General features: G+C 41.3%; 1 protein-coding gene across 1 annotated transcript in view; it reads left to right on the top strand.

Annotated features, from left to right (window-relative positions):
- The window catches only part of SYNJ2 (synaptojanin 2), a 58,626-nt gene that overhangs the window by 27,769 nt on the left and 4,995 nt on the right, over positions 1-25,862 (top strand). Inside the window, exons 7-24 of the mRNA XM_010015692.1 lie at positions 2,620-2,789; positions 3,173-3,254; positions 3,478-3,627; positions 3,725-3,890; positions 5,756-5,947; positions 7,839-7,920; positions 9,098-9,238; positions 11,995-12,187; positions 13,914-14,072; positions 14,289-14,445; positions 15,672-15,789; positions 17,858-18,076; positions 19,301-19,379; positions 20,630-20,798; positions 21,199-21,351; positions 23,960-24,098; positions 24,140-24,157; positions 25,542-25,641. Of these exons, the coding sequence (XP_010013994.1) occupies positions 2,620-2,789; positions 3,173-3,254; positions 3,478-3,627; positions 3,725-3,890; positions 5,756-5,947; positions 7,839-7,920; positions 9,098-9,238; positions 11,995-12,187; positions 13,914-14,072; positions 14,289-14,445; positions 15,672-15,789; positions 17,858-18,076; positions 19,301-19,379; positions 20,630-20,798; positions 21,199-21,351; positions 23,960-24,098; positions 24,140-24,157; positions 25,542-25,641 (2,487 nt within the window). The remainder of the gene's footprint in view (positions 1-2,619; positions 2,790-3,172; positions 3,255-3,477; positions 3,628-3,724; positions 3,891-5,755; positions 5,948-7,838; positions 7,921-9,097; positions 9,239-11,994; positions 12,188-13,913; positions 14,073-14,288; positions 14,446-15,671; positions 15,790-17,857; positions 18,077-19,300; positions 19,380-20,629; positions 20,799-21,198; positions 21,352-23,959; positions 24,099-24,139; positions 24,158-25,541; positions 25,642-25,862) is intronic.

Genomic DNA, 25,862 nt, shown 5'->3' on the forward strand with positions numbered 1-25,862 from the left:
ATTGTAGAATTAAAGCTGCACTGAATTCTAGTGCAATGTTGTTATGGCCAGATTTTTAAAACTAACGTGAAACCACAGACTGGCACAGAGTGGGGTTTGCAGCAGTGCAATAAGTGTCTGAATCTGGCTGGAGGTTGATGGAAGTCTGCCTCTGAAATGCCTGTTGCTTTAGAAATCTGATACTTTGGAGTATATCTGCCTAAGAATAATATGAAGAATGGTTTAAGTACACACCTGTAGTAAGTGTTACATATTTATCATTGGTAAAGAATGATAACAGTCTGAGATCAAATGCTTACTGTGTGAAACTAAGCAAAATGAACATTGTAGTTAGAGGGATTTGTCTCCCTCTCTGTTGGAATAACATACTTGAGACAAGAAGTAGCTGAAGGGTTTTGCAGTTTTCTGTGTGACCATTTCCTCCTCCTCCAAAAGAGCTGGGGAAGACGCTCAGCTTTCCAAGTGGAAAGTAACAAAGTGAAAGTCTCCTTCTGTACAGCATATGCCCAGAGAGAGTGCTTATGACAAAGGCTTGCAAGGCAGTGAGGAAGGTACAGAAGTGAAGTCTGGTCCTAGCTTCTGTTTCTGGTGTCTAGCTTCTTCCTGAATTTCTGCATGACACAGCTAAGTCTCTATAATGTCCTGTGTTCCCTATCTTTAAAAGAGTTTTTATGGTTTATTTTGCTAAAACACTAAAGTTTAAGGGTACGAGAGAATCACTTCTGAAATGCTCAAATAACTTATGATTGTACAAATCTGACTTTTCTTGTGAATTTAATACTGATATTTTATCAAACTCTCACGATGTTTAAGACCATGTTCATGCCCAGTACCACAAAACCGGAAGTTCAGTCAGAAACAGGGCATCTCTAGAATACAGACATTGCATTTGTTAATTTAGTTTAACTAAAGACCTGGTTTGTTTGAATTGTTAAACTTTATCCCTGTTTTAAAAACAAGAAAATTATGAAAGCACTCTGTGAGCTGAAAAAATTTAGGCTGACAGCACAGGAAACTGGAATTTTGTACGCATTCAAAACAAGCACCTCTTGGTCTTCCATTTGTATTTTCATAAATGGATGTCTGGAAAGAATATATAGTTAATTTTTATTTTGATTTTAAAGAGCTTGAATTAAAAATAAAGTAATTTATAGTTGAATGATTTGGAATGAAAGCTATTCTTCTATCATTGGTTTATTTCTCTGTTTCTCCATCTTCCTTTGCTTGTATTCCTCCCTTTTCTCCCAGCTCTTGCCACAATCTTAGTAATTCTTATCAGAGTTGGTTCAAAATATTCTTGTAATTACTGCTGCTGGTTCCCTTGATCAGAATGTCACCACTACCACTTGTTTATACAACAGGAACAAATGAAAAATTGTAAATGACCAACTTAGCATCGGCTGTTGCCAGGCTAAAAATCAATACTGTTCCCAGTAATGCTGTTCCTCTCATAATCATTCTCAATAACAGATGTAATTATATTTACAGTAAAAGCAGTTCTGTAGTGTAGAGTTAGGAATACTCTGACAATGATCTACACCGAGGCAGTGGGTAAATGTCCTCCTCAAGTGCATTATTACTGCCAGCAGCTGTAAAGGCAAGTTAAGGTGTCAACAGCAGAGAAGCGGGTACCAAGTGTTTTGGCTTTCGTAACAGTGTAATGAAATAGATTTTGTACATCTCCCTCCAAAAAACATGCGACACCTTTAAATTTGTTTCTGCAGTGAAGCGTAATGGCTTACTTGATGTAATTATACTGGTGTAACTGCTGTAACTGCACACTTTTAATGTAATATCAGAATTGTTTTGCTCAGTTTGTGTCATAATCTAAATCCATCTCTTGGGATGAGAATGTACAGGAGAAAAGGGACTAGACAAAGACATGCATAGTTAGAGTTAATGTAACAGTTTTCGCTGGCTTTGTTGTGGAGAGCAGGATGTATTATTGTATCTATTACAGATAACTTAATGAAATTCGTGGTGATTACGGAAATGTGTGTGAGGTCATTGAAATTGGAGATGAAATAATGAGGTTATTTGTGCTTCTTCTTTCACTTTTGTGGTTTACCACAAACATTTTATAGTATGTTTCCTGGGACATCATCTTTTTCCTTACTTCCTCCCCAGGCAACCTCTACCTAAGTTTAGGGCCACATTTTCCCATATGTTGGCACTTTAGGAATGGTTGAAAAAATACACCCATGCACTGTTATGCTTTTTTACCTTAAGCAGCTCTGGACACCCTTCCCATCAGGGTCCTGGTCTTGAGCTTGCCCAGAGCTGTATGCTCTTGTACACAGAGATAGCAGCCCAGTGCTGCAGGGCTGCCACTAGCCACACAGCACAGACAGCAGCAATTCTGATACATACTTTGCAGTTACAGTTTGAGGTCCCCTGCTGAAAAATTGGGATCTAACAATCAAGATTAGTTATGGAAAGAAAACAAATAGGGAACTTCAGTTGTTTTTTTCATGTCTGGCCTTTCAAAATTCCCTGTGAACTTTTGAATATTAAAAACATGATAAAGAGTAAGCTCAGTAGTGATAAAAGCACACTGGTATCAATCCCTACAGTGTGGCTTGAGCAGAATTTGGTTTCCTCCATTCTCTATCTAAACAGAAACTGCTATGGGCCTCTTCCCATGCGGCAGACACTCCCATGATAAACTTTGACTACAAGTTTGCAAAAGGTGGGAAGACTGAGAAACTGGAAAATTTGCTGAGGCCTCAGCTGAAGTTGCATTGGGAAGACTTTGGAATCTTCACAAAGGGCGAGAATGTAAGTCCACGGTGAGTGTCCCTGCCCCTCTGTCCCAGCATAGCCAGGCACCACCTGGTTGGTTTCTTGCTGTGTTTGGACCATGAGTGTAAATGACCATCTTGAAATATAATTTTGAGACAAAGTGTAGTCCTGGTGCTGAATAGATTATTTGCCTAACTGCATCTCCATCATTTGGAATCTGCAAAATTTCCAGTGCATGGATTTGCTAATAAAGTGTTGCAGATGTAGTCTAATAATTAGACAATTTAATGGAATATATTATGCATCATCAAAATGTGGGTGGGAATATTCAGGCTGAACATTTGGTGATCTTGTTCAATCAACTCACGATTAGATGTTATTTTAAAATATACCTTTTTTTCCTCCCTCCTCTTGTGTTTGGTTACTGAAGTCTGCAGACAGGTACTTTTCGAATGAATTGTTTGGACTGCCTGAATCGTACTAATAGCGTACAGTCCTTCATTGCACTGGAGGTGAGTTTGTCAGAGGGCCTTTTGTGGAATCCTGTACTGCATACATTATCTGTTCCATGGCAAAGACAAGAAAGAGGGCATGAGCCTTATTTATACAAGTCTGTTTTGCCAGCCATATGATAAAGAATGGTACCGGCTGGAATACTTAAACTGAGGATAAAAAGCAAAAACACATCTAAGAACAATGTTGCTGTTGTTTTTTCTCCTTCTGCACCTAATCCAGATCCTGCTTGCTCAATTAGAGAGCCTTGGGTTGAACTCTAAATCTGTAATTGAGCGCTTTGTGGAATCCTACAAAGCAATGTGGACTCTTAATGGTCAGAATCTGAGCAGAGTATCAACAGGCAGTCGTGCCCTTGAGGGGAAGAACAAGGTAAAGAAAAACAGCAAAACTGTTTATTCACAAGTAAAGAAGAATGTCTGATTTACTCTTCAGTGTCACTTGCACTGATGATTCCTGTCCAATGCAGGTTGGGAAGCTCAAGGATGGTGCCCGCTCTGTGTCTCGCACCATTCAGTCAAATTTCTCAGATGCAGCAAAGCAGGAAGCCATCAAGTTGCTGCTCATGGGTGACTTCTTCAGTGAGGAATATGCAGACAAAGGCAAGATGCTCATGGACCACACTGCACTGCTGGGTGAGGCTGTTGTAAATCCTTTGCTTTTCTTTTGTGTCTGTTTGTAGTTGTCAGATATAATCAGTTGCACTCTTTTGAAAAAATCAATAAGCAAGCTACTTTTGCACAAATCTATTGTTTAAAGCAGTGCTTTCAAGTGACCATAGCACAGCTTTGTGTGGTTTAATTCCACTGTGCTTACTTCTCATATTTTGTTTTGGTCTTCTGAGTATGTCTGCTCTTTGATGGTGATCTCCTCTGACAGCTTAGAGGAGTTGGACCAGAGGGAAAGACTAGGGCTGTATTCCCAGCCTGGTCCTGTCTGATTTTGTCTTGTGGAAGTCTCTTGAGCTCAGACTTTTTATCTCCTTACTTTTGGCTTGTGGTTTGCACATGCTTTTAGCATTTGGATCTTTAAAAGCACAATTACCTTGTTATGTTGGTTCATCCCCTGCTTTACTCCAGAGCCCTGATAGTCCACAACATACACAGTGGTTTGCACCCATTTAGGATAAACTGCCTTAGCTCTCTCTGAGAAAATACTTGTATGCAAAATATAGGATAATTGCACTCACAAGCAGTATCAGGTGGTCAATTTGCTCTAGAGAACTACCAGATGTTAGTAGGATAGACTTGAACTGTTCAGCACCACTTCAATCCTGGGGCTCTTTCCTGGTGCAGACCACAAGGAAAATACAGATAGTTTCTCTATGCCTGACTGCCAGTGCAAATCAAGTAGTTAAAGATTCAGGTTACGTCAGTTGCTCAAAAGAGGCACACTGCTCATTTTCTGTACTCACCAAAAATAAGTGAATTATAGCAGTTTCCTGTGAGGAGTTCTGACCAGGCTAGAGAGCCACAACAGTGCTAGATTTGGACTCATGTAAGACTCTGGTCTCTGCCTTTCCCTTCACACTCTAAACTTTTTAGGGCTTCAGTTTAATTCGTAACTTGTGACATGCTTGATTGCTTGTCCTAATTTTGGCTGGGATAGAGTTATTTTTCTTCCTAGTAGCTGGTATAGTGTTGTGTTTTGGATTTAGTATGAGAGTAATGTTGATAACACACTAATGTTTTTAGTTGTTGCTAAGTAGTGTTGATACTAAGTCAAGAACTTTTCAGCTTCTTATACTGCCCTGCCAGCAAGAAGGCTGGAGAGGCACAGGAAGTTGGGAGGGGACACAGCCAGGACAGCTGACCAAAGGATATTCCATACTGTATGACATCATGCTCGGTGTATAAACTGGGGGGGAAAGCCCGCCAGGGGCTGCTGCTTGGGAGCTGGCTGGGCATCAGTTGGCAAGTGGCGAGCAACTGCATTGTGCATCACTTCTTTTGTATATTCTAATTTATCATTATTATTATTACTACTATTATTACTATTATCATCTTAATAATTATTTTCTTCCTTTCTGTCCCATTAAACTGTCTTTATCTTGACCCACAAGTTTTCTTACTTTTCCACCTCTTTCTCCCATCCTGCTGTAGGGGAGGGCAGAGAGCAAGTGACTGTGTGGTGCTTAGTTGCCAGCTGGGGTTAAACCACAACATCACTGTAGGCTAGACTGAAAAGGTTAAAGGAGAAAAAATAATTTGTTTGCTTATTACTTTAAGAAGTGCAGGAAAATGTATGCTGAAAGTGAGAGACCAGCCCTTCAGAGGCTATCGAAGGGTGCCTGGTCTCTGAAGAGAAACTACTGATGTCAACTCCAGTTATCTTGTAGTTAATGCCATTGCCATTGGAGTTATTCCTTAGCTTTTGTGTCGTTGCTGCTAGGTTAATGTTATTATTTCACACTGGCTGTGTTGTTGCTGTCTGTATGCTTTCTGTCCTTTTACAGCACATTCTTTTACACATCCTTTTTCTCTTTCTTCTCTTCCATCAGTAACTCCAAGTATTTTGAAGGCCATGTCAGAGCGTCAGTTTGAATTCACAAGCTTCAAGCGTGTTCGTGTTGCCACAGGGACCTGGAACGTGAATGGGGGGAAGCAGTTTCGAAGCAACGTCCTTGGTACCAGTGAGCTGACAGACTGGCTGCTGGATTCTCCCAAGCTCTCTGGAGTTTCTGAATTTCAGGGTAAGACTTCAGAGTCAAAATGTGTAAGCAATATTGCTGGCATCTCTGGAGACAGTGAGTTGGGACATAAGATTTGACCAGCTGTTCTTTTCAAAGGCAGTGCATCTTGGAGGGCATTTTCTGTCAGTTCTTAGGGTTGTAGACTTGTGCTGCCTTCCTGCAGCAGTAGAATCATGTGTGAAGGGTTTCTGACAGTCAGAGCAACTCCTGAGTCTATACTATGTGACTGTTTTGCACCTTCAGAAGTCAGAGGTCTCTTTCATGCTGTCATGGGGTGTCTATTTGCATCCTGTATTTCATTTCTTCTTCCATAGTTTGTTCTGTGTTCTTCACTGTAAGTGGGAGCTACATGCTTATATGGCCTCAGAATGTCTCCTTGGTCTTTACCTGGAGCTAAACATATCTGTACAATCTGAACTCGGAGATTGTCTGGAAATATTATTGTCAAAGCCTTCAGACAAAAGGGTTTTGTTTTTTTTTTTTGGAGGCAATTTCATTTATCTTTCAGTATAGAAAGCTCTTGTGCTTTTGGCTTGCTTAAATTGGCTGCTGAATTTCTTACTTACAGACCAAGGTCAGATATTGCAACTGATCTACAGATTTTATTAAGGAAAATGAAAAGTGAATGTTCTGTCATTTAAAAATTGAATGGTTACAGAACTATGGCAAAACCTGTGCTTTTGTTGTTACAGTGGAACATTTAGCTTCCTGCAGGCATCACAGGAGTAGTCCTGTGCCTAACCTTGAGGCTCAGGAATTCATTCCTCAAATCCTTGGCTACTTGCAAGTTGTCTCGATTGAACCCCTAGTGCTTAGGTGGGTGATTGGTCCAGTCTGTTTCAGGAACAGCTGAGATGAGTTAGCACATGGCTGTGTTCGTGATACTAAAATCTCTTGAGAGCTTGTCATGTGCTAGCCTTGCCAGGCCTTCCCCTGAGAGAACTGGAGGTTCAGCTCATGGTACGGGCAGTCATAACATGATAGGTCTAAGCAGCTTCTGGAAGAGAGCTGACTAATGTGAACAGAGCTAGGGTATGACCATGCAAACATCTGTGTTCATGGAACTGTCAGTGCAGTGCCTACACGAATGGGTAAGTGTTCAAAGACAAATGTCCAAAATTATTAATGAGAAATACATATGTGACAGTGCTTGTCATGTTAAGCCAGTAAATGAGGCTAGCTGTCATGTGCTAGTTTCACCCATGTGCCTACAGAGAGTTGCTGCATATTTTACTTCTCTTTCTGTTCTTGTTTTCTGAGGCAGATCTGATTTAGGCTCTTACGGTTGTCTACTGTTTAGGTCTTCATGTTGAATTAAGTTGCTGTTACCTTGGCCACATGACAGTTTAAAAAAAAAAAAAAAAATCCCTTTAGGCAATGGGCAGACCTGATGGGTCAACAGGTACACTGCACAACATGAGAGCATTTGGTCTTTGGTGTTTTACCAGGGTAATATCCACGGGCCTGGGCCAGGGAAGGAAGGGTCACTGTGCTCTAGAGTGATCTAACCCAACCTTAAGTGTGGGTGATCTAAGAAGATCTCAGAAAAAAAGAAGATAAGAAGAATCTTCAAAGTCTTTCTTAAGCTGGTAGATAAATTTACTAAAGGCATTGACATGGAAGTGATGTACTGGTGTTGTGGACAGTAAGTTCTTGCTTTCTGCAAGAGAGATGGAGACCAACTGGTGAGAGAAAAGCAGGAAAAAAATTCAGAGGAACTGCAGGGGTTGTTTTGTGAGATTAGATTAAAAGCGCTATGAATATGTATAGCTTGGCAGGGGTTACACAAGATAGAACTACAGGAATGATCTCTAACAGAAATCAGAATACAAGTTGTTAGAAGAAACAACAAAGTAGTAACCCTTGTATGACTTTTCCTTCTTGCCAACAGATGATAACTTTCCTCCTGACATATTTGCAGTGGGGTTTGAAGAGATGGTTGAATTAAGTGCAGGGAATATTGTGAATGCCAGGTAGGTAAAAACAAAACGACGACAAAAAAGAGAAAAAAACCCACAAAAGACAAAAGAACCAACCAAAAAACAAACACAAAAAACCCCAAACGACCAACAAAATAAATCCCCCCTCAAACCACAACTCAAAACAACAACAAAAAAAAAACCAACCCATCACAACCTAAAAAGAGAACCCTCTCCCCCAGAGGAACCAGCCAAACAAAAGCCTCCACAGTTGTTCTTTTTTATGGTCAGATGTACAGAATACCTCCTTCCAACTCTGTTGCTTGTAATCATAGCTGGAAATACCTTTGCCATTAACAAATGGCACTTGGATGGTGTTTAAGTGCTGTTTTTCTGTGAACTTCTGTACAGTAGAATATACTGTGTTTTCTAAGTCTCTTAAGTCTTAACATTGGCAGGGAAGAATTCTCATGGTTGACATTGATTTAATGCTTGTTCTTAAATCCCTGTCTGATGTTGGAAAAGTGTGCCCAGTGACTACAGACATAATTGGCATTCATGTGGGAATTCTAAAGTGATTGAAATGTTTCTGTGGCTAATTGTATTTATGAAAATTATGGCTAGAGAAGGAGTTAAAGACAAAGCCTGAGCTTGGCATGTCAGCATGCACAGCAGGCTGTTGTGTATACTGGTCCTTTTGAATCTGGATCCAGGGTGGAATCTGAAGAAGTTTCCAGTGTGGATCCATCAGGCTGACCAGTTGTCTGTTTTGGGAATGGCAAGTTACAGCCAGTAATCTCCTAGTCAGGGAAGATCTTTTTCTCTGTGAGCACAAGAAATCTTACAAGTCATGAGATTGACATGTATTTTTGTTTTTATGGCTGTGATTACTACAATCAGCTTCCAATTATCCACAGTGAATAGGGATATCAAATATCATGTGAGATCCATGAGCATGGATCTTTCTAAGCACAGTAGACAAAAAGTAGGACACAATGTCCAAAAGTAGGATAACCGTATTTGTGTGCTGTGCCTGGGCTCACTGACCCTGCTAACTCTGGACTGGCTCACAAGGAGGTATTATCTGTCTCTGCCATGCATCCATCCTACAGCACTTCCAGTTCCACAGCCTAATGGATGTCTGTAAACCTAAGGCACAGTTAATCTGCTCATTTTATTGACTGTATGTGGTTTCTTTTGATTCCATTAAATGATTTTATGTTTGTTCCAGTACAACAAATAGAAAAATGTGGGGAGAGCAGCTTCAAAAAGCAATTTCCAGGACTCATCGCTACATTCAGCTGACATCAGCCCAGCTTGTTGGTGTTTGTCTTTTCATCTTTGTACGACCATATCATGTCCCCTTCATCAGGTAAAAAACAAAGCAGGAAAACCGCAACCACCCCACCCAACCTGTGTTTTCAGTAACATCTGTTGTTGGACCGTGGCCAGCAAAGGGTGGGAGTGATTTTTCAGCTTGGTGGGAATTGTGCAAACTTTGTTTCTGGTCTGCTCAGTGTGGGAGACAGACATGTTTCCAGGCAGCTGTAGTCTGGAGTCCATCCTCCTGGGTAGCACAAAGGCCAGGCAGCCCCCATATCTTCCTCCAGTTCAGCTGAGAAGCCGGGCATGCTTGAAGCGGGCAGCCAGGGTGTAGCACCTTGTTTAGGTCCTGTCTTTCTAGAAAGGGAATGACCTGAGCTAGTAAGTCCAGGAGTTCCAGATGAAGGCAAGTGTCTCTGCCTGAAGGACATGTTTTACAGAACTAGTTCCAGACCTGAAAAGAATGGTGGAAAACATGGAAGGGGAAGTGGGGGAAAGAGAGCTATTTTGCCCTGTGACATTCTATAGAATCAAGAGTTATTAGGGCCCATTAAATGTTTGTCTCTCCCAGACGTTACAAGAACCAGAACCACGTGCCTAGTCAGAAGGGTTTGGAGCTGTGTGTCCTCAGCTTACTAGTACTGATTTCCCTGGAGACTGACCAAACTCCTCTTGCCCCTAGAAGATTACCAAGCCACAGGGGATATCTGCATTAAAATATGGTGGGCAAGAATTGTGCAGGGTGATCATAAATGGGTGGGAAATGAGTAATTAGCCAAAACTACCTTTGGGCATCTGTCTGACCTTGAAGTCTAGAGTGGTCCAATCAGTGCCCTCTACCCCATATTAGGGCACTGATAGGCCACTGCATTTTGTGATCAAAATACTAAAAGCTGCCTCTTTCTTCCCTCTGATCTCTTATCTACTGAGAAGATCAGTGCAGAGCTTGTTCAATGGCAAATGCTGTAGGCTAAGCAGAGTAATGCAATCCAGGTAACCCTGGTGGTCTTGCATTGCTGCCTTCCCAGTAATCTTTCTTCAACGTGATTTAAAAAAATTACATGTTTCTGCTGGCATGAAGCAGTCCAGGGGAGAAGTGTCTGCCAGTTTTTGACTTTTCACCTGGCTTAGAAGAAATTTGAGTAATCCAGAAAGTGCATAGTTTAAATGGAAATCAGAAGCAAAACAGCACAATGGCTCTGTTGCAGCTGTCAAACTGGATGTAGCCTTTTCAAACCCAAGAGGAAGAGGGAAGGGTTTGATGTTAGTGATCAGGTTTCATCATTTCAAGCTGATGTGCTGCTATGTGTTATGTGGCTGTAATCAAACCAAGCCCGTACGCTTGTGTAGTTTTTCCCATGCCCAGAAAAGGAAAACGAAAATTATCAGCAGTGCAAAAAAAGGCTTCTGTGCTTACAGAGATTGAAGAGATTAGGACAGAAGTTAAAGAATAGAGGAATAAAATGAGAGAATAGCTGAAGCTTATACAGCAATGAAAGGACTGATAAAATACAAGCAGTTGAATATATGGTGGGTTATCTCAACATAACCGTTGCCATGAATGCAAATCAGATAAATGTCAGTCAGCAGCTGGGTAGGCAAGCAGCAGGAAGGGAGAATTCCTTAGAATGAAAAGACTGAACACGTGGTTCTCTTGGAGTGCTTAAATCCCATCTTTTCATAGAAAACATTGCTGGTCCTCTTTTGCCTACCTGAGGGTGTATTCTGGTGGTTTTCTGCAGTCAGGAAAAGAGAGAAAAATAAAGAGGGAGAAAAAGAGATAGAAAGCTGGGAAGAGAAGAAAATCAAGAGGGGGAGGTAAGAGAGGTATAAGATCTTAACATCATTCAGATCATGAATGTCTGGCAACAACTTAAATAAGACTTAGTGGTTTTCCACCTGCCTGTTACTTACCAAGTAATATTCTAGACCAACTCTGCTTGACTTATGTCTAGAAAGCAATATTTTCTCACTGGGAGGGGCATGCATGGTGCTGGGGTTGGTTACAACAGTGGTCTCATCATTTACTTATCTGATCAGACGGGCATGCTTTATTCTCAGAGTAGAGTAGCTAGCTATCTAGGAGAAAGTATCCTGCGAGCAGGTGGTCTGCTTTGCCAAGTCATCTTTCTGTAGTGAAGTGTGTGCTAATCATGACATTGAAATACTATGTAATTAAAAACATAAAGACCCTAAGCAATTTGTCATCAGGACAGAACTCATTTTAGGAGTTAGGTATAAATAGTGTATCCAATGATCACTGATTTTATTGCATCTGATTTAACAAATTATGGGTTATGATCTGTTGCTCTTTAATTGACTGAAAAATCTGGCACCAACTGCGAAGTCGGGTTTTAACATGTAGTAACACTAATGAAATTGTTAACTGCCTGAAAAACAGATTGCCATATGTTCAAAAATAAAAGGAAATATAATAGTAAATTTAGTTATTGTCACTATTTTAAAGATCATAGTAGAGGTAAACTTGAAAAATGTATTCTGTAGAAATTCCCAATATTTCAGAAATAATGTCTTGCTCATCTGTTTGGAAGGGACAAAAAGAGGAGGGAAATACGTTCAAATAGTTTTATTTCTATGCTATTGTATTACACTTAATTTGAAAAACAAGTATGTGAACATCATAAAGAATCTAAATGATGAGCCTAAGACAACAAGCTTTCTGGAGGGGAGAAGACATGGCATTGTAAACTGGCTTTTCCTTTATGTTGCAGTCAAACCTGATTGAATGTTTGTCCCTGCAGCCCTTTACTCTCTTATCTTTCTTCTTTTTTTTTTTTAATATAGGGATGTAGCAATAGACACCGTGAAGACAGGAATGGGAGGAAAAGCTGGAAATAAAGGGGCAGTAAGCATTCGTTTTCAGTTCTATAGTACTAGTTTCTGCTTTATATGCAGTCACTTAACTGCTGGGCAGACTCAGGTGAAAGAAAGGAATGAAGATTATAAAGAAATCACACAGAAACTCAGCTTCCCAATGGTAAGTGTATATGCATGTATGCTAAAAAAATTTGAGATAAAGGCTGGATCTTTACATTATGAAAGCTGGTATCAGTCTGTCTTTGATGATAGGTCATCAAAGAAGTCATCTCAGTGCAGTGGAGAATGGGCTTTTAGGAAAATGGTAAAATATTTCACAAGAGACCAGATACCACCCAACATAGCACTCACTTTACAAAAGTACTACCCCTTTCAAAAAATACAGTTGCTGCAGTGCTTGAAAAGTCCCTGTGTTTGAGCAGTTTTGAAGTTGATCTTTCACAAAGGTGCAACTTAACTGACAAATCTGTAAGGCCTCATGGATAAGATCTAGGTGTCTGGCTAGAGAGCATGATATTGATAGCTCTTGCTGGCACTAGTAACAGTATCTAAAACACCATCCATGCCACTCAGTACATAAGGCTTTAGCTGCTCCTGCTTGGGTATGATATGTCAGTTCTTGGTCACTGACATGGTACTTTCTGTTCTCTTCACTTTGTCCTCATGAATGTGTCACTGCCAAGGAAAGCTGTTTGGCTTTCCTCAGTGTGTGGCAAGTAGGCTTAGCTGCTTTAGCTGCACTATTGTATGTGTATGAATAACTTCTTCCCTAAATTGTGTCAAATCAATCATCCTAGTGTTTTATTTCACACTTGTCTCCTCAGGCCAGTAGATAACTCATGGGATTTAGTAGCAGTGCTCCTTTGATTCCCTCAACGCTGGTTGCTTTAATTTCCACAATGCTTTATTTCTCAGACATCCCTGGAGAGGTCCTAAACCAAGGAGGGAATGGACCAGCTTGTGTATTCTGGTTTGTCAGCAAACGATGGCATTTAGGTTGCAAAGCATAAAATTTTAACTTCCTGTTGTTTGCAAGGTTTAGAGGCTTGGCACGTGCAGCGTATCAATCAGTTGTTTTATGTAAGAACTAACACTGACAGTCTGGACGTCCTGCATAGAATATCTGTTCCAAATGGCCATAAAGTTGTGCTCATGGTAGTTTTTTTTCTTCTAATACATCATTAGCTCTTTTATGTCCTTTACATTTTCGATAGCTGAAAGTACCTTGTGTTTATAATGCATAGAAAGAGTGCCCTCTAGTGCTGTGACAGCCACAGCTCTGGAACGATTCCTTTAAGAATCTCTGGCTGTTAGAGGTTTATAGCTTAACTGGAAGAAGGAAGAAAACCCCAAAAGACTGGTTAGAGGATGGGATGTATAATTTATAACTGGAGTGAATTTTCATTGACGTTTTATTTCAATACACTTGCCAAACTATGACGTGCACATAAGATCAAATTTGGAGCTTGTTCTTACTCAGAGCCTATGTTATTGAATATGCCTTGGTAGCAGAAGCACATTTTATGTTATATTTAGAATATGTAAATATATGTGGGTGAAATGTGTTAGGGAAACAAGCATATATATTTAATATTCATGATAGCCAAATTGTGAATATATAAAGCAGGAGTCCTGGCTTAGGCATACCTTCAGGAAACAGGGGTCAGAGCCTGACACTCTTGTTTACAAAATTCAGCTCAGCAGGATGCAAAAGACAGTGAAGGAACCGTTCCATTTTAGCGCAAGATGGATTTTAACAAATAGAATATGACAAGTAGGTCCAGTATTTAGTATTCAGAGAGACTGGGTTCTACATTTCAATGCATTTAAAATGTGGTTTCATTAATGCAATTTAACATTAACAGAATTCTGTACCTCCAAACTAGGGGCAGAGCATGTTCTCACATGACTATGTCTTCTGGTGTGGTGATTTTAACTATCGCATTGATCTAACATACGAGGAAGTGTTTTATTTTCTCAAACGTCAAGATTGGAAGACGCTTTTGGAGTTTGATCAACTACAACAGCAAAAATCCAGTGGAAAAGTAAGGCAGTGTGTCTCATTTTCTTGAATACCTGCATTTTGGTTTGGTCTAGTTCCTTGAGAGAGTAAAAAAGTTGTGTTTTCAGGCCCTTGTTTGCAGTACATGAATGTAGTAATTTGTTTAAAAATCAGAATATTTGTTTGCAAGGAAGTGGAGACATCACAATGGCACCTACCTCATCTGATTTGATCAAAGAGATGGTATCTGTTTTCATAGATTTTTAAAGACTTCCATGAAGGGACTATTAATTTTGGACCAACATATAAATACGATGTTGGCTCAGAGGCTTATGATACAAGTGACAAGTGCAGAACCCCGGCTTGGACTGACAGAGTGCTTTGGTGGAGAAAGAAACTGCCCTTTGAAAAAACAGGTGCGTAAGATCTTTCCTCCTCCTTTATCTGAAAGTTGTTTTAGATTTCATCCAGAATCCACATAAGGGAATCTAATGTAGTGAATGGTGAGGAAGGGAGTTAGTGAGTTCTGGACATAAGGGAATTTAATCTAGTGAATGGTGAGGAAGGGAGTTAGTGAGTTCTGGGCTGTCAGCTGCCTTTAGATGGGTCCCGTAGGCTTTGTGAAATTGCAGTAGCTTTACTCTAGCAGATGTTCTTTCAGCTTCACTGGAATAACTTGCAGGAATAGAAAGAGCCATTTCTTCATATGAACAAAGGGTTCATGCTGCAGATTGAAAAGGTGCTGGGACTTCACTCAGGAGCTGAAAACAGTCCAGCTCCAGCAATCTAGAAATTATTATGTTGTTTTTCAACAAAATCATTAATCCACATTTCATTAATTAGTGCTTGTAAAGTACTTTCTGATCATGAGTGGCCAGCACAACAGAAGGGCTATTTTCACTTGTTTTCAGAAGTTACACTAACAAAATAAAAAGTATTTCTTTGTGTGTGCTGGGGAAGTAGTTTGGTTTGTGCCTGCAGATTTGCTTTTTGACGTGCCTGGGAACTACTGCTTGGAATCCAGGTCATACCATGAGTACACTGAGGGTAAAAGATACAAAGCAAAACTAGGGGAATTGGAGAGTTTGTCATTTTCAACTACAGAGAAAAAAGATGTAGTAGTCCATTAGCCTAAACAGTGACCAAGAACCTTCCTGTTACTCACAGCAATATAACGCTCTAGCATAATGTCTGGAGCACTTTGTCATCTTCATGCGTTGCAAAAGAAGTATTCAGAGGTTGGATTTACATGGGCTTGCTTCCTCCCATCTCTTCTGTATTATTTCTCCAATCCCTGTGTGTTATTCAGATTTGCAATGTGTTTTGCAGGTATAGTGTCTGTTTCTATGCTCAATAATGGGGCAGGAGGCAAAATCCTAGTATGACTATGTCAACTCAGATTGTACAGGCAATCGATGGGGTGACATTCAGGTTAACCATTTTACAGGTGTCTGTTGCACTCCCTGTCCTTTCTTTATTTTTTTTTCCCTAGACCCTAACTGGTAAATATTTTAAGATACAAGAACAGAAATACCCCACCTCCTACTACTAGGGTCTGTAAAGTGCATCCTAATAGAATAGCTCTTAACTGTTAGTACAGCTAGCTTTGAGTGAGTTTTAAATCATGTTTTGTGCTGCATAGCTGGAGAGAGCAATCTTCTAGACAGTGATCTGAATGCTGAAACTAAAGTCAGGCACACCTGGACGCCCGGAGCCTTGATGTACTATGGGAGAGCGGAGCTGCAAGCATCTGACCACAGGTAAAGTCCTAAGCAAATAATGAAAGGAAGGGCACAAGGTAGAATGTGTCATACTGAATTACACCTTCAGAGTGAGGGACTGAGTCTGATTGTAACAGGAATTACACTCTTGTTCTGTGTTCAGTATCCATTTGGAGAGGTTTTTTTTCCCTCATGGTAGGTTTTATACCAGGGGGCAAGTATCTATGGTCTTGTATTGATTTCTGCTGCACTGTGATGTGGGCAAGGGTTGAATAAGTTGTAGCGAAAGGTATAGAAAGCTGATGGCTTTCTGTTGCTTGGTTTTTGAAAGCTCCAGTAGCAAAACATGCTGCTCTGATGGGCTTCCACTCAGCATGCCATGGGAGAGGAGGAGGTTGGGACAGTGTGGCCTGTAGTGGAGAGGTGTAAGCCATGTGCACAGGGCTAGGTGTGGCCATATCAGGGTAGGGAAGTGTTGCGCTTCTGGGCTTCCCCTAGAAATGGAGATGGGAAAAGAAGGGAAAAATAAAGACCGGTGCCTCTGGTTGGTCCATATCATTAACTTCTCTTTAGGGATATGAATGGCCTTTCTTTGTTAAACTTGTTCACTGCTTCACTTCCCTCAAACAAATTCTATAATAAATATACCCTGAAAGCTCCCTTGCATTTGGAATAATCTATGTCTCACTCCTTGCATGCCCTATGGAAGTGCTACAACATTTTTCCTCATAGTAGTGCTCAGTGACCCACAGTAACTGGCTCTGTGCTTCTCACAGTGCTTCTGCATGCAAGAGCTGTTCTCTATTCCTCCAGCAATGGAAGAACGTGCCTCTTGCAATCAATTTCTCTGTGTCAAGGCTTTGACATTGCTGTCTTCCACAAAGCACAGTGGAACTGCTGCACTCATTATAAAGGACCCCGAGGATGCAATCTGTGAAACATGACTGGTGTACATTGGTTTTCTATTTCAGCAAACTTGACTGCAGAAACTGCTTTTTAATTACAGTCAGCAGGTTTGCTTTCCCAGCATTTATGCTGGAAAACGGGCTTGTGACATATGGAAATGCATTATGATTCACAGTGCTTGTAGAAATACTTAACTATTTCTATAGCTTCCGTCCCCCGCCCTTTTTTTACTAGTCCTTTTGAGCTCGGCTGTTGTTGCTTTCACATATTCTGGTATTGCTTATTTCTACTCTGTGGCAAGTAGGAGGCAGCGATTTTGGCATAGTTTGAAGAGCAGCTATTCCGCTTACTGCTCTGTCTCTGTATGTGCAGGTGGAAATCTGAGAATGTGGCTTGCATCCACTGAGATGAGACAAGCTTTACTCTTTGAGAAAGCTTACTCAGTTTTATTTAGATCTAACACACAGAGAGGTGATTTGTAAGAAATGGCTGAAGAAGCAAGTTTGAAGTGTTGGCTGCTTATAATGTGATGGATTGACATATGTTTGCTACATAAACAAACTATACACTTAGAGTACCTTGTCCTTATGTTTTTGGAAGAAGACATCTTTGTGTGGCCTTGTCTAATAGAAAATAATATATTGCCTTCCTGATCTATAGATGTTTTGGAACACAGCTCTTTGGTAACGAGTGAAATATCCTAGTATTTTTAGACTGCAGGTTTGCCAGAACTGGTGCACACAATGGTTATTTGAATTCCTTTACATTCCTTACTGTTACATTCAGCTAATTCAGGGCTGGTAAATATATTTAACAGTGCTCAAGGCATGATCTTCCGCTGCAGGAAAAATGAAACAATCCACCAGACTCTGAACTTCTGAGTTGTATTGCCAACCACAGCACTTCTTTGCAGTAAGACCTTAAGTAATTTGTTCCACTTCTCTTTCAGTGTAGGTCATACATAATGATCACTTCCATCTAAGGCATAGCAGGCTTAATGAAATATTTGCAACGAGATGTAACATCGTGGAGTTAATGGTCGTAGTTGTATAGAGTTTAAACAATACACTGCTTGTCCTTCACACAGCTAAGTGCTTACCTGTCCTGCAGCTTGACATTGATTTTAGTTTTATATAAGCATTTCCTGTTGGGTGATGTTGATCTTAATTTTAAATCAGCATTTCTCCTTTGTTTCATGTAGGCCAGTGTTAGCTATTGTAGAAGTGGAAGTTCAGGAAGTTAATCAAGCTGCCCGTGAGAGTGTTTTCCAGGAAGTGTCATCTTTCCAGGGACCACTGGATGCCACAGTAGTGGTAAATCTGCTATCACCAACACCTGAAGAGAAGAACGAATTTCCTGAGGACTTGCGTACAGAGCTTATGCAAATGTTTGAGAATTATGGCACTATTGTTCTGGTCAGGTAAGTTGGGGATCTGAAATGGCATGTCAGCTATTCAAAAACAGACTAGAAATGCCCCTTTTGTCCTGACAGAATTAACTTCATATTAGAAAGCAGTATGCTGAATTCCTTTCCTGCGTGTTGAATTCCTCGTTAGAAATTGAATACAAGTGTTTTGAATACCTTTTACCTCTCATCGACCTGTTAAAGAAAATTCTCCACTCTCTCAGCTGAGTGGAGGAGAACTTTATTCGGTATGGCACCATAAAGCAGAGGCTTTGATGTGAATCATCACCTTTAGATGCAGGCCTCATTTCTATGCATTGCCTCTGTTGGCAGGGCCCCTGCCTCACTTCCTCCAAGGAAATGCTGCTCTCTTCCAGCACTGTCACACTCACTAAGATTTCCTAGCTGGCTCCCTTTCTTTTGGGGGACATTTTGGTTGCTTGTTAATAGTATGGCTTCTTGAAGTTCCATCACCTACTGAGTTTGAGAGGGAGAGTGCAATGTGATACCTTCTGGCAGAGCAGTTTAATTTCATTCTGGTTGATCCTGTACAGGGCTCCAGCATGTACAGCTCCCGTACAGGGCTGTGAGCCTTCTGTTTTGAGAAATACAGGCAAAAGATCTGACAGTTGACCTGGGAAACAAGACCAGACACTTGTTTATATTATATTTGACCCATTTATTAATGGAGAAAACTGATGACCTGTTATATGGTTTTATGAAGTACCAAATATAAATCAAGGGTTCAAAAGCAGCCCTGGAGGAACAGCAGCATCATCTTGCTTGTGAAGGAAAAGGAGCAAGAGAAGAATATGCTTTGGTGGTTTAGTTTTGGTTTTAATTTCTTCTGACCTTGATGGTATACCAGTCTTTGGGAACGTCACATGGCCTTTGAGGTGAGGTGTATGGAGAGCCATGGAAGTCAGTACAGAGGGAGTGCAGATATCAGACTTGGTCAGACCTGCCAACAGCTGCTGAGATGTTTGTACTGCTGCTTCACGGGGCGGCAGTCCAGTCAAGGGCAGGGTACTGGGGTCACACAAGGGAGGGTGAGGGAGAGGAAGAGCTCAACTGGGATTCATAGATCATGTGTTACTCCCCCCAAAATAGACTTGTGAGGAAAACACAACTAAAACCAAATATATAGCTATACGAAGCTATCGTGCTTGCCTTTAAGGGTTTTTATTTAATGGTGAAGGAAAATGCACTGTTTTTTCTCCTCTACCTTTTTTTTACTAGGATCAGTGGAGGTCAAATGCTGGTGACATTTGCAGACAGCAAGTCGGCTCTTCGTGTTATGGATATAGATGGTGTCAAAGTAAGACTCTCTCAAACTTGTAATAGTAATTTCATAACAAATTTCTCAAAAGTGGTTGCTTAGAATGAGATAGTTTCTATCTATATAAAGTAGCATTATTTCAAATAACCTTAGTGCTCACAAAGTCCCTAGCTTTCACAGCTGCTGGGGCTTTTAATGCAGTATGTCAGTTTCGGACGGCAGGAGGTGACTTTTCTTGGAGATCCTAAGAGGTGCTTAGGATCTGGCCTTTGATACCAGTGCAGAATATACGGACTTGGCCATTGTTCTGGCACTTGAAGCAGTTCTCCTGAGATAATATGTGACTTCATGCTGTTGCCAAAGCATCCTCACGATTGTGCTTTGGAGACTTTTTGTTACTCTTAAGTGTATCAAATAAACTCCTTCTACCAAGCAGGAACAACATGATTCATTGGCCTCCATGGCAAACTCAGCATTAGCAGGAAGCATTTACCTTCCCATCCCCTGCTCTTCCTTCCCACACACATGCTCTACAATTTATCAACTCCCTCATTTATGCTGATAAAACTGTGGGACTGCACTGTAAACTTAACACTCAAGTTATGGATTTAACTCTCATTCTTCTTTCGTATTTGGAGCTGTATCTTTTAATTTGGCTCATTTCATTGATGTAATTTATAGCACAAGCCAAAATGCAATTGTACCGTGTGCAGTGTCCGAAGGTGCTGGGAACCTGACTCAGGAACTTTCCATACTAATTTTGTTTCAAAGCTGCTGGCTTGGATACATCTCACCCCAAATGTCATGGAGCAACACATAAGCAGTTGTGGTCTTAATCTGTTTAATAATATACTTTCCATATACATCAACCATCATATTTGGGATTTTCTGAGCAGAGAGTCTCCTTACAGATGGCAGCAGGTAGCAAATTCCTCTGTGTTTTAAAGCTACTGACTCAAAAATGGAACCCTCCCACACCATTAATACTATCACAGTAATGTTTTGACGATATTGGGCGTTTCATCAATTTCTCAAGTATTTCCCAAATGTAGCAGCAGTGCTTTTGAGCTGTGAAGCTCATTTTCTTTCAAGAATGTTGTTACAGTCTGAAAACCTGGTTGGGGGGTAGGAAGAGCGCTTCCTTTTCATTTAGCTTCCGAAACGAGGCTAGTTGCATCAGTTTCTGAAGCAGTTGTACAACAGACTGGCAGCGCTTGCTTATTCTCTTCAGGTGTTCTCATTTTGTGAAGATGCTTGGCAAAGTGGAAACAGTTATTTCTTTGCATTAGGTTCGAGGCAGAACAGTGAAGATCCGGCCCAAGACTAAGGACTGGCTAAAGGGCCTTCAGGAGGAAATTGCTCGAAAACGGGACAGCATTGCCCCCATGTCTCCCACAGCAAACTCCTTTCTTCTGGAAGAAAATTTTGACTTCTCAAGTTTGGACTATGACTCGGAAGGTGAGCAGTAGGGTTCTAAGCTAAATTGTGGGAAATTGGTTTGCTGATTTTGGTTGCACAGAGAAAGTACTGTGTCAGTGGTATCAGACTGTCAGTGGCATCTTAAGCTGTAATGAAACCACATTTCTTAGAAAGAGGATTGTAACTAAGGCCATGACCTGGCCTTGTGCCTGGACAGAGAACTGGTTCTTAGATCATCCTGTCAATTTAGTGTTCTAATGTATGGTAGCAAATCCAGTGTATGGTACAGTTGTCTATATAGAAATAAACTGTAATGAAACACATGGGTTACACGAGAAGCTTGCTCAACCTGTGTATTAAATGCATTGAGCAATAATACAGAGAGAGACAAAGAATGCATTTCCTCACTAATTCTTTCTTACTTAATATTTTAATTCAGGTGATATAGTGGAGGATGAAGATGATTATTTAGATGATGCTTTGTGTCAACACCTAGTAGAGGACACAACAGAAGATATGCCTGAAAGCTCTGGACAGTTTGCATCCACATCTCTTTCAAACAAATCTGGACACAACCCACAGCTGTATAAAGGTAAAGTATCTACTTTCCTTAAAGTGAGATCTGAAGGTTTGTTGTTTATTCTCCTTTTGTCTGTATTTCCCTGCTCATTTCGATTTTCATTGTAGGTCCTCCAAATATAAGGTACATGTTCATGCTCAACCTCCCCTTTGAGTTAGTGGCAGTAACTGAGGTCCTCAGGCATAACAGTAACACAAATAATAAAGCTTACATCCTCCTTCTCTGTAACCAGGGCAAGACAAGAATGCTGAGAAATGTTGGTTTCCTTTTATAGTCAGGAGAAATTAAGTCTTTCTATCCCTCTCATGTTGTTTGGCACCAGAGTATACCACAAAAAATGTCTGTTATTTTCTTATTAGTGAGGGACAGAGCAAAATCAAATCAAAAGAATCCTGTTGATTCAGTGATGGGCTTGGCTCTGTCCTTTGAGCAATAGCTGCAGCAGTGCAGCCAGGTGTACGCTGGGCAGTACAGGAGGTGATTGTGTTCAAACAACATACTTCAAGGAGGCCTAAAGTTTCTCCTTTGTTCCCATTTTATTTATTTTTGAAGAATTCGAGGTTCACACAACAGGTATATTCATTCTTTTAGTGCTTCATAAATTTGTTACCTTTTTTCCTGGTCACCTGGCCTGTTTGTATGTTAATGTGAACTGACTCAATAAAGAGAAGATAAAGTTATGAAGAGAATACTGATAAAAACTGCAGCAAGAACTAGTTGTGCCAGTGAAGGTCTTACACGGGGATGTGATCAGGGCATGCTTTGGTGATCAAGCATCAACAGGCTGGGTCATGCACTGAACACTTCATTGTCACAGCAAGTGATTCAGGAGCTGTCATTCTGTGCTCTCTCAGAAGTGCTTTGTCTTCTGACATACAAGTGAAAACTGTAATACCTTTAACGGTTGAGTCAGAAGTAGAGTTCAAAAAGATTAAATGAAATTCCTAAGTTTACACAGACAGATTTTCCAAACAATCAGAGTGATGTACAGCTTTCTTGCCCGCCTTGAGTCATGCTGAGTGTAGTGTGGCCAGACTCAGAACCCCAGCCCTGAGCAGAGAAGTAATCTGTCATTATTAAATACTGTGAAGCCAATCACTTTGTATTACAGGATGACTTGCCCTCCAAACACCTCTAGCCTACGGCGTGATGATTCATTAAGCTACAGAGAATTGCAGTGATTCTTTTCACCCACACTAACTCTTTTCCACAAGAAATGTCACAAAGTAAATGGAGATTATAAAGTATAGTTTGAAGGAGGTCAAGGTGAGGTCATGATCTCACACAGCTCAAAATATTTTATGTTCAATCCATCTTGAAAGTCTCTGCCATTTTAGATGTGTCCGTGAGCTTCCAATTCTGGCTGAGTAACTCCCAATCGAAGGTATGATGATTGTATAGCTGGTGTTAGACACAGATGGAAACCAATGATGTGTATGTATGCTTCTGAGGTCAGAGAAGGGCACAGCCTCACAAAACTGATGTCACTGGGAGCCATTGCCTAAAACCAGCAGCCTTTTAGGGGAAGGGATAGAGTGGTGATGGCTGGTTTCTGTCCTTCGTTCAGTGTTACTGCCAGAATTTCAAACTGTGCTTTTAGGTGCCTGCGTGACTCCTTGGATCTCACCGATGAATGTGTATTTGCAGCTTAGAAGTATAGAAAATGCAAAGAGAAGGGGGAGGGCAGATTGGGCAGATCATAGGCTCTGTCTCTGTGGCTGCCATCTGCTGCTGAGTTGGGAGTAGGGAGCTTTGAGGTAGCTAATATTCCCTGCAGAGCGCAGCCTTCTGAAAAACAAGAACTTGTGTGAAAACACCTCAAGTATGAGAGACTGCTGCTACACAGCTCCTTCCCCATCCTCTCCAAACCACAGGGGCGAAACTAAACCCAGTGAATTCTGGAGTCCTAAAGAAGAGAGCTGCATGGCTGGGTAGCCATGGCAGGGTAAGAGAACTGACTTGAAAGCCCTCAATATAGCAGAGGAGGAGAAGAAAGCAATCCCTGCTTCTCGCCTCTTGAGCTGTCAGAGAGGCTTAGACAGGAGGAAAGGCCGCGAAATTACCTAGTCATGTCAGGTGCAGCCAGGGGCTACCACACTGAGGCAGGTATGCTGTGCAAAACAGACATGATCTGTGAGCCATTCAGATTTTTCACTGGCATGAAACAGTTCTCCTGAGCAAGGAAAGTTGTCTAATCCTCAGAGGGGGATTTCTGTGTTCAGGAAGGAAGAGCAAGGGTTTGGCTGTGATTAACTAGCCTCCTCGTGGCTGCCATGACAAAATTTGAATGAGAGCAGGTTGCCACCAATTCTGGCTGCGAAAAGCTCAGAACCTAACAAGGTAACTAGTAACACTGAAATCAGGTGCAGGCAGTCTTTGTGTTGGCACAAACAGTTAATAAATGCTGGGAAAGGAGAGAGAGAGAGAAGTGTTTGACAAAAGGGTACATGTTTCTCGGATTGAGAGCAGGAAGACGAGAGCAAAACAATATGAAAGGAGCATGTTGCTGAGATACCTGGTTGAGGCTTGCCATTCATAATTCCCTCTCTCCTGACCATCCGGATTTGGTGCATCTCACCCAGCAGCTATCTAATACAGATTCTTCCTAAAATTTCCCTAGATGACTCAGACCTGGCTGATCTGAAGCGGGAGCTGGAGGCAGGTGAGGAATGCCATCGCCAGCCTCCAAGCAGGTCTCTGTCCATTCCTACCAGGCCTCGGCCACTTCAGCCACCACAGAGGCCTCCCCCTCCTGGTGAGTTTAACTTTCTTCAACCTCATGTTGGAACCAGCTGAACAGTTTTGCTGCCAGTTCTGGGTGACAAAGAAAGTAATACCTTGTCCCGAAATGTCAGGCTGTTGAGGTACTTGCACTCGCTTCCCAGGCTGTTTCAGCCTGACACTGGCTGCAGTTACCAGTGGGAGAAGTTTGTCTTTAGGATGAGATTCTCCACAGACAAATGCCTTTAGTGAGGATGGAATGGCCCATATGTTCCACACTAACTCAGGTTAGCGAGTTGACCACCCACTTTGTGGCAATAAAAATAAATATCAGTATTTATGCCTGCTGACTTTCAAAGTCACTGAGGGTTTTCTTACAGTTTGTTTCTGATTTAATTGTAATCTTCCTTTAATCAAAGTTAAAAAGCTTTGGCAAAACATGTGTTCTGGACAGTCTTTGTCCTTTCCTGTTTTGCAAGCAGTTCATGCATTTGTGTTTATGACAAAGAAATGCAATGGGGATTATGATTTTCAGTGAGGCACAATGGCGAAGTGATGCTCTTCACCTAAGCTTTACCCACCTGAGATTCCATCAGTGCTATGCTGCTCCTGTTTTTATGGCTACCTCTGGATGAATGCTGATTGCTAGATCAGCATAATCATCTTCACCTTCTGTAGGACACAAACTATACATCACATTTTTCTTGCAGCCCTAAAGTCTCTCTTCTGTGTGAATTTTCCAGTCTTAAATTAAAGGTTCTGTCAGACTCGCTGCTGAAAGATGAGTTCTTTGGGATTATTTGCATTCATTTCTAAGTCTTGTTGCACAGATGTGACAGCTCTGGTATCTGTATTTCTGTGCCTGGAACTCCTGGGGACATTCTGACTGGACACAAGAGGAAAATTTTTCACAATGAGAACAATCAATCATTGGAATAATCTCCCCAGGGAAGTGGTGGATTCCCCAACACTGGACACTTTTAAGATTCGGCTGGACAGGGTGCTGGGCCATCTAGTCTAGGTCATGCTTTGCCAAGAAAGGTTGCACCAGATGATCCTTGAGCTCCCTTCCAACCCAGTGTGCTGTGATTCTGAGTTAATGCTCAGCTGAGATTATTTAATTAATTAAATGAAAGCAAGACTAACTAGGACATTGCTTCTTGAGGCAGTTCAAGATTTCAGCATTTCATTCTGTGTTGGTACTTTTTTTCATCTTAGATTAGACCAGTAACAATTCAGCCCATCACTCCTCCTAGATTTAAGTATCTGGCTCTTGGCACTCAGGCAGAGGGACTCAAAGTCCCCATTATCCTATGGGAACATCTTACCTAATGTCTGTCCCTGGAGGAGCAGGGAGGGTGACAGCATCTTTTTTACTTATCACAATTTCAAAGCACACTGCTTTTGCACCATTGCAAATAAAATGTTGGACCAGCTCTTGAATGTAAAAAGCCATTTTTATTCCTCTTTCAGCAACCAAGCAAAAAGCCCCCCTCGGATGGTTCCCTCTCTCCAGAAAGCCACTCCTCCAGCTCCATCCTGGCAATGGCAAAGCTGCTACCTGGGGCCCCTCAGCAGCCAGTGAGTCCTGCCACTCAGCGTGGCCACTTCGTGCTGTCCGGATCGCCCCCATCCATGAGGACACTGTAGACACTGAGCACCACATACATCGCTGAAAGCGAGTACATTTAGATTAGATATTAGGAAAAAATTCCTCACTATGAGGGTGGTGAGGCCCTGGCACAGGTTGCCCAGAAAGGTTGTGGATGGGTCCCTCTCTGGTAGTGTTCAAGGCCAGGGTG

This window comes from Nestor notabilis, unplaced genomic scaffold (assembly GCF_000696875.1).
Source record: "Nestor notabilis isolate BGI_N333 unplaced genomic scaffold, ASM69687v1 scaffold12810, whole genome shotgun sequence".
Taxonomy (NCBI): Eukaryota; Metazoa; Chordata; class Aves; order Psittaciformes; family Psittacidae; genus Nestor; species Nestor notabilis.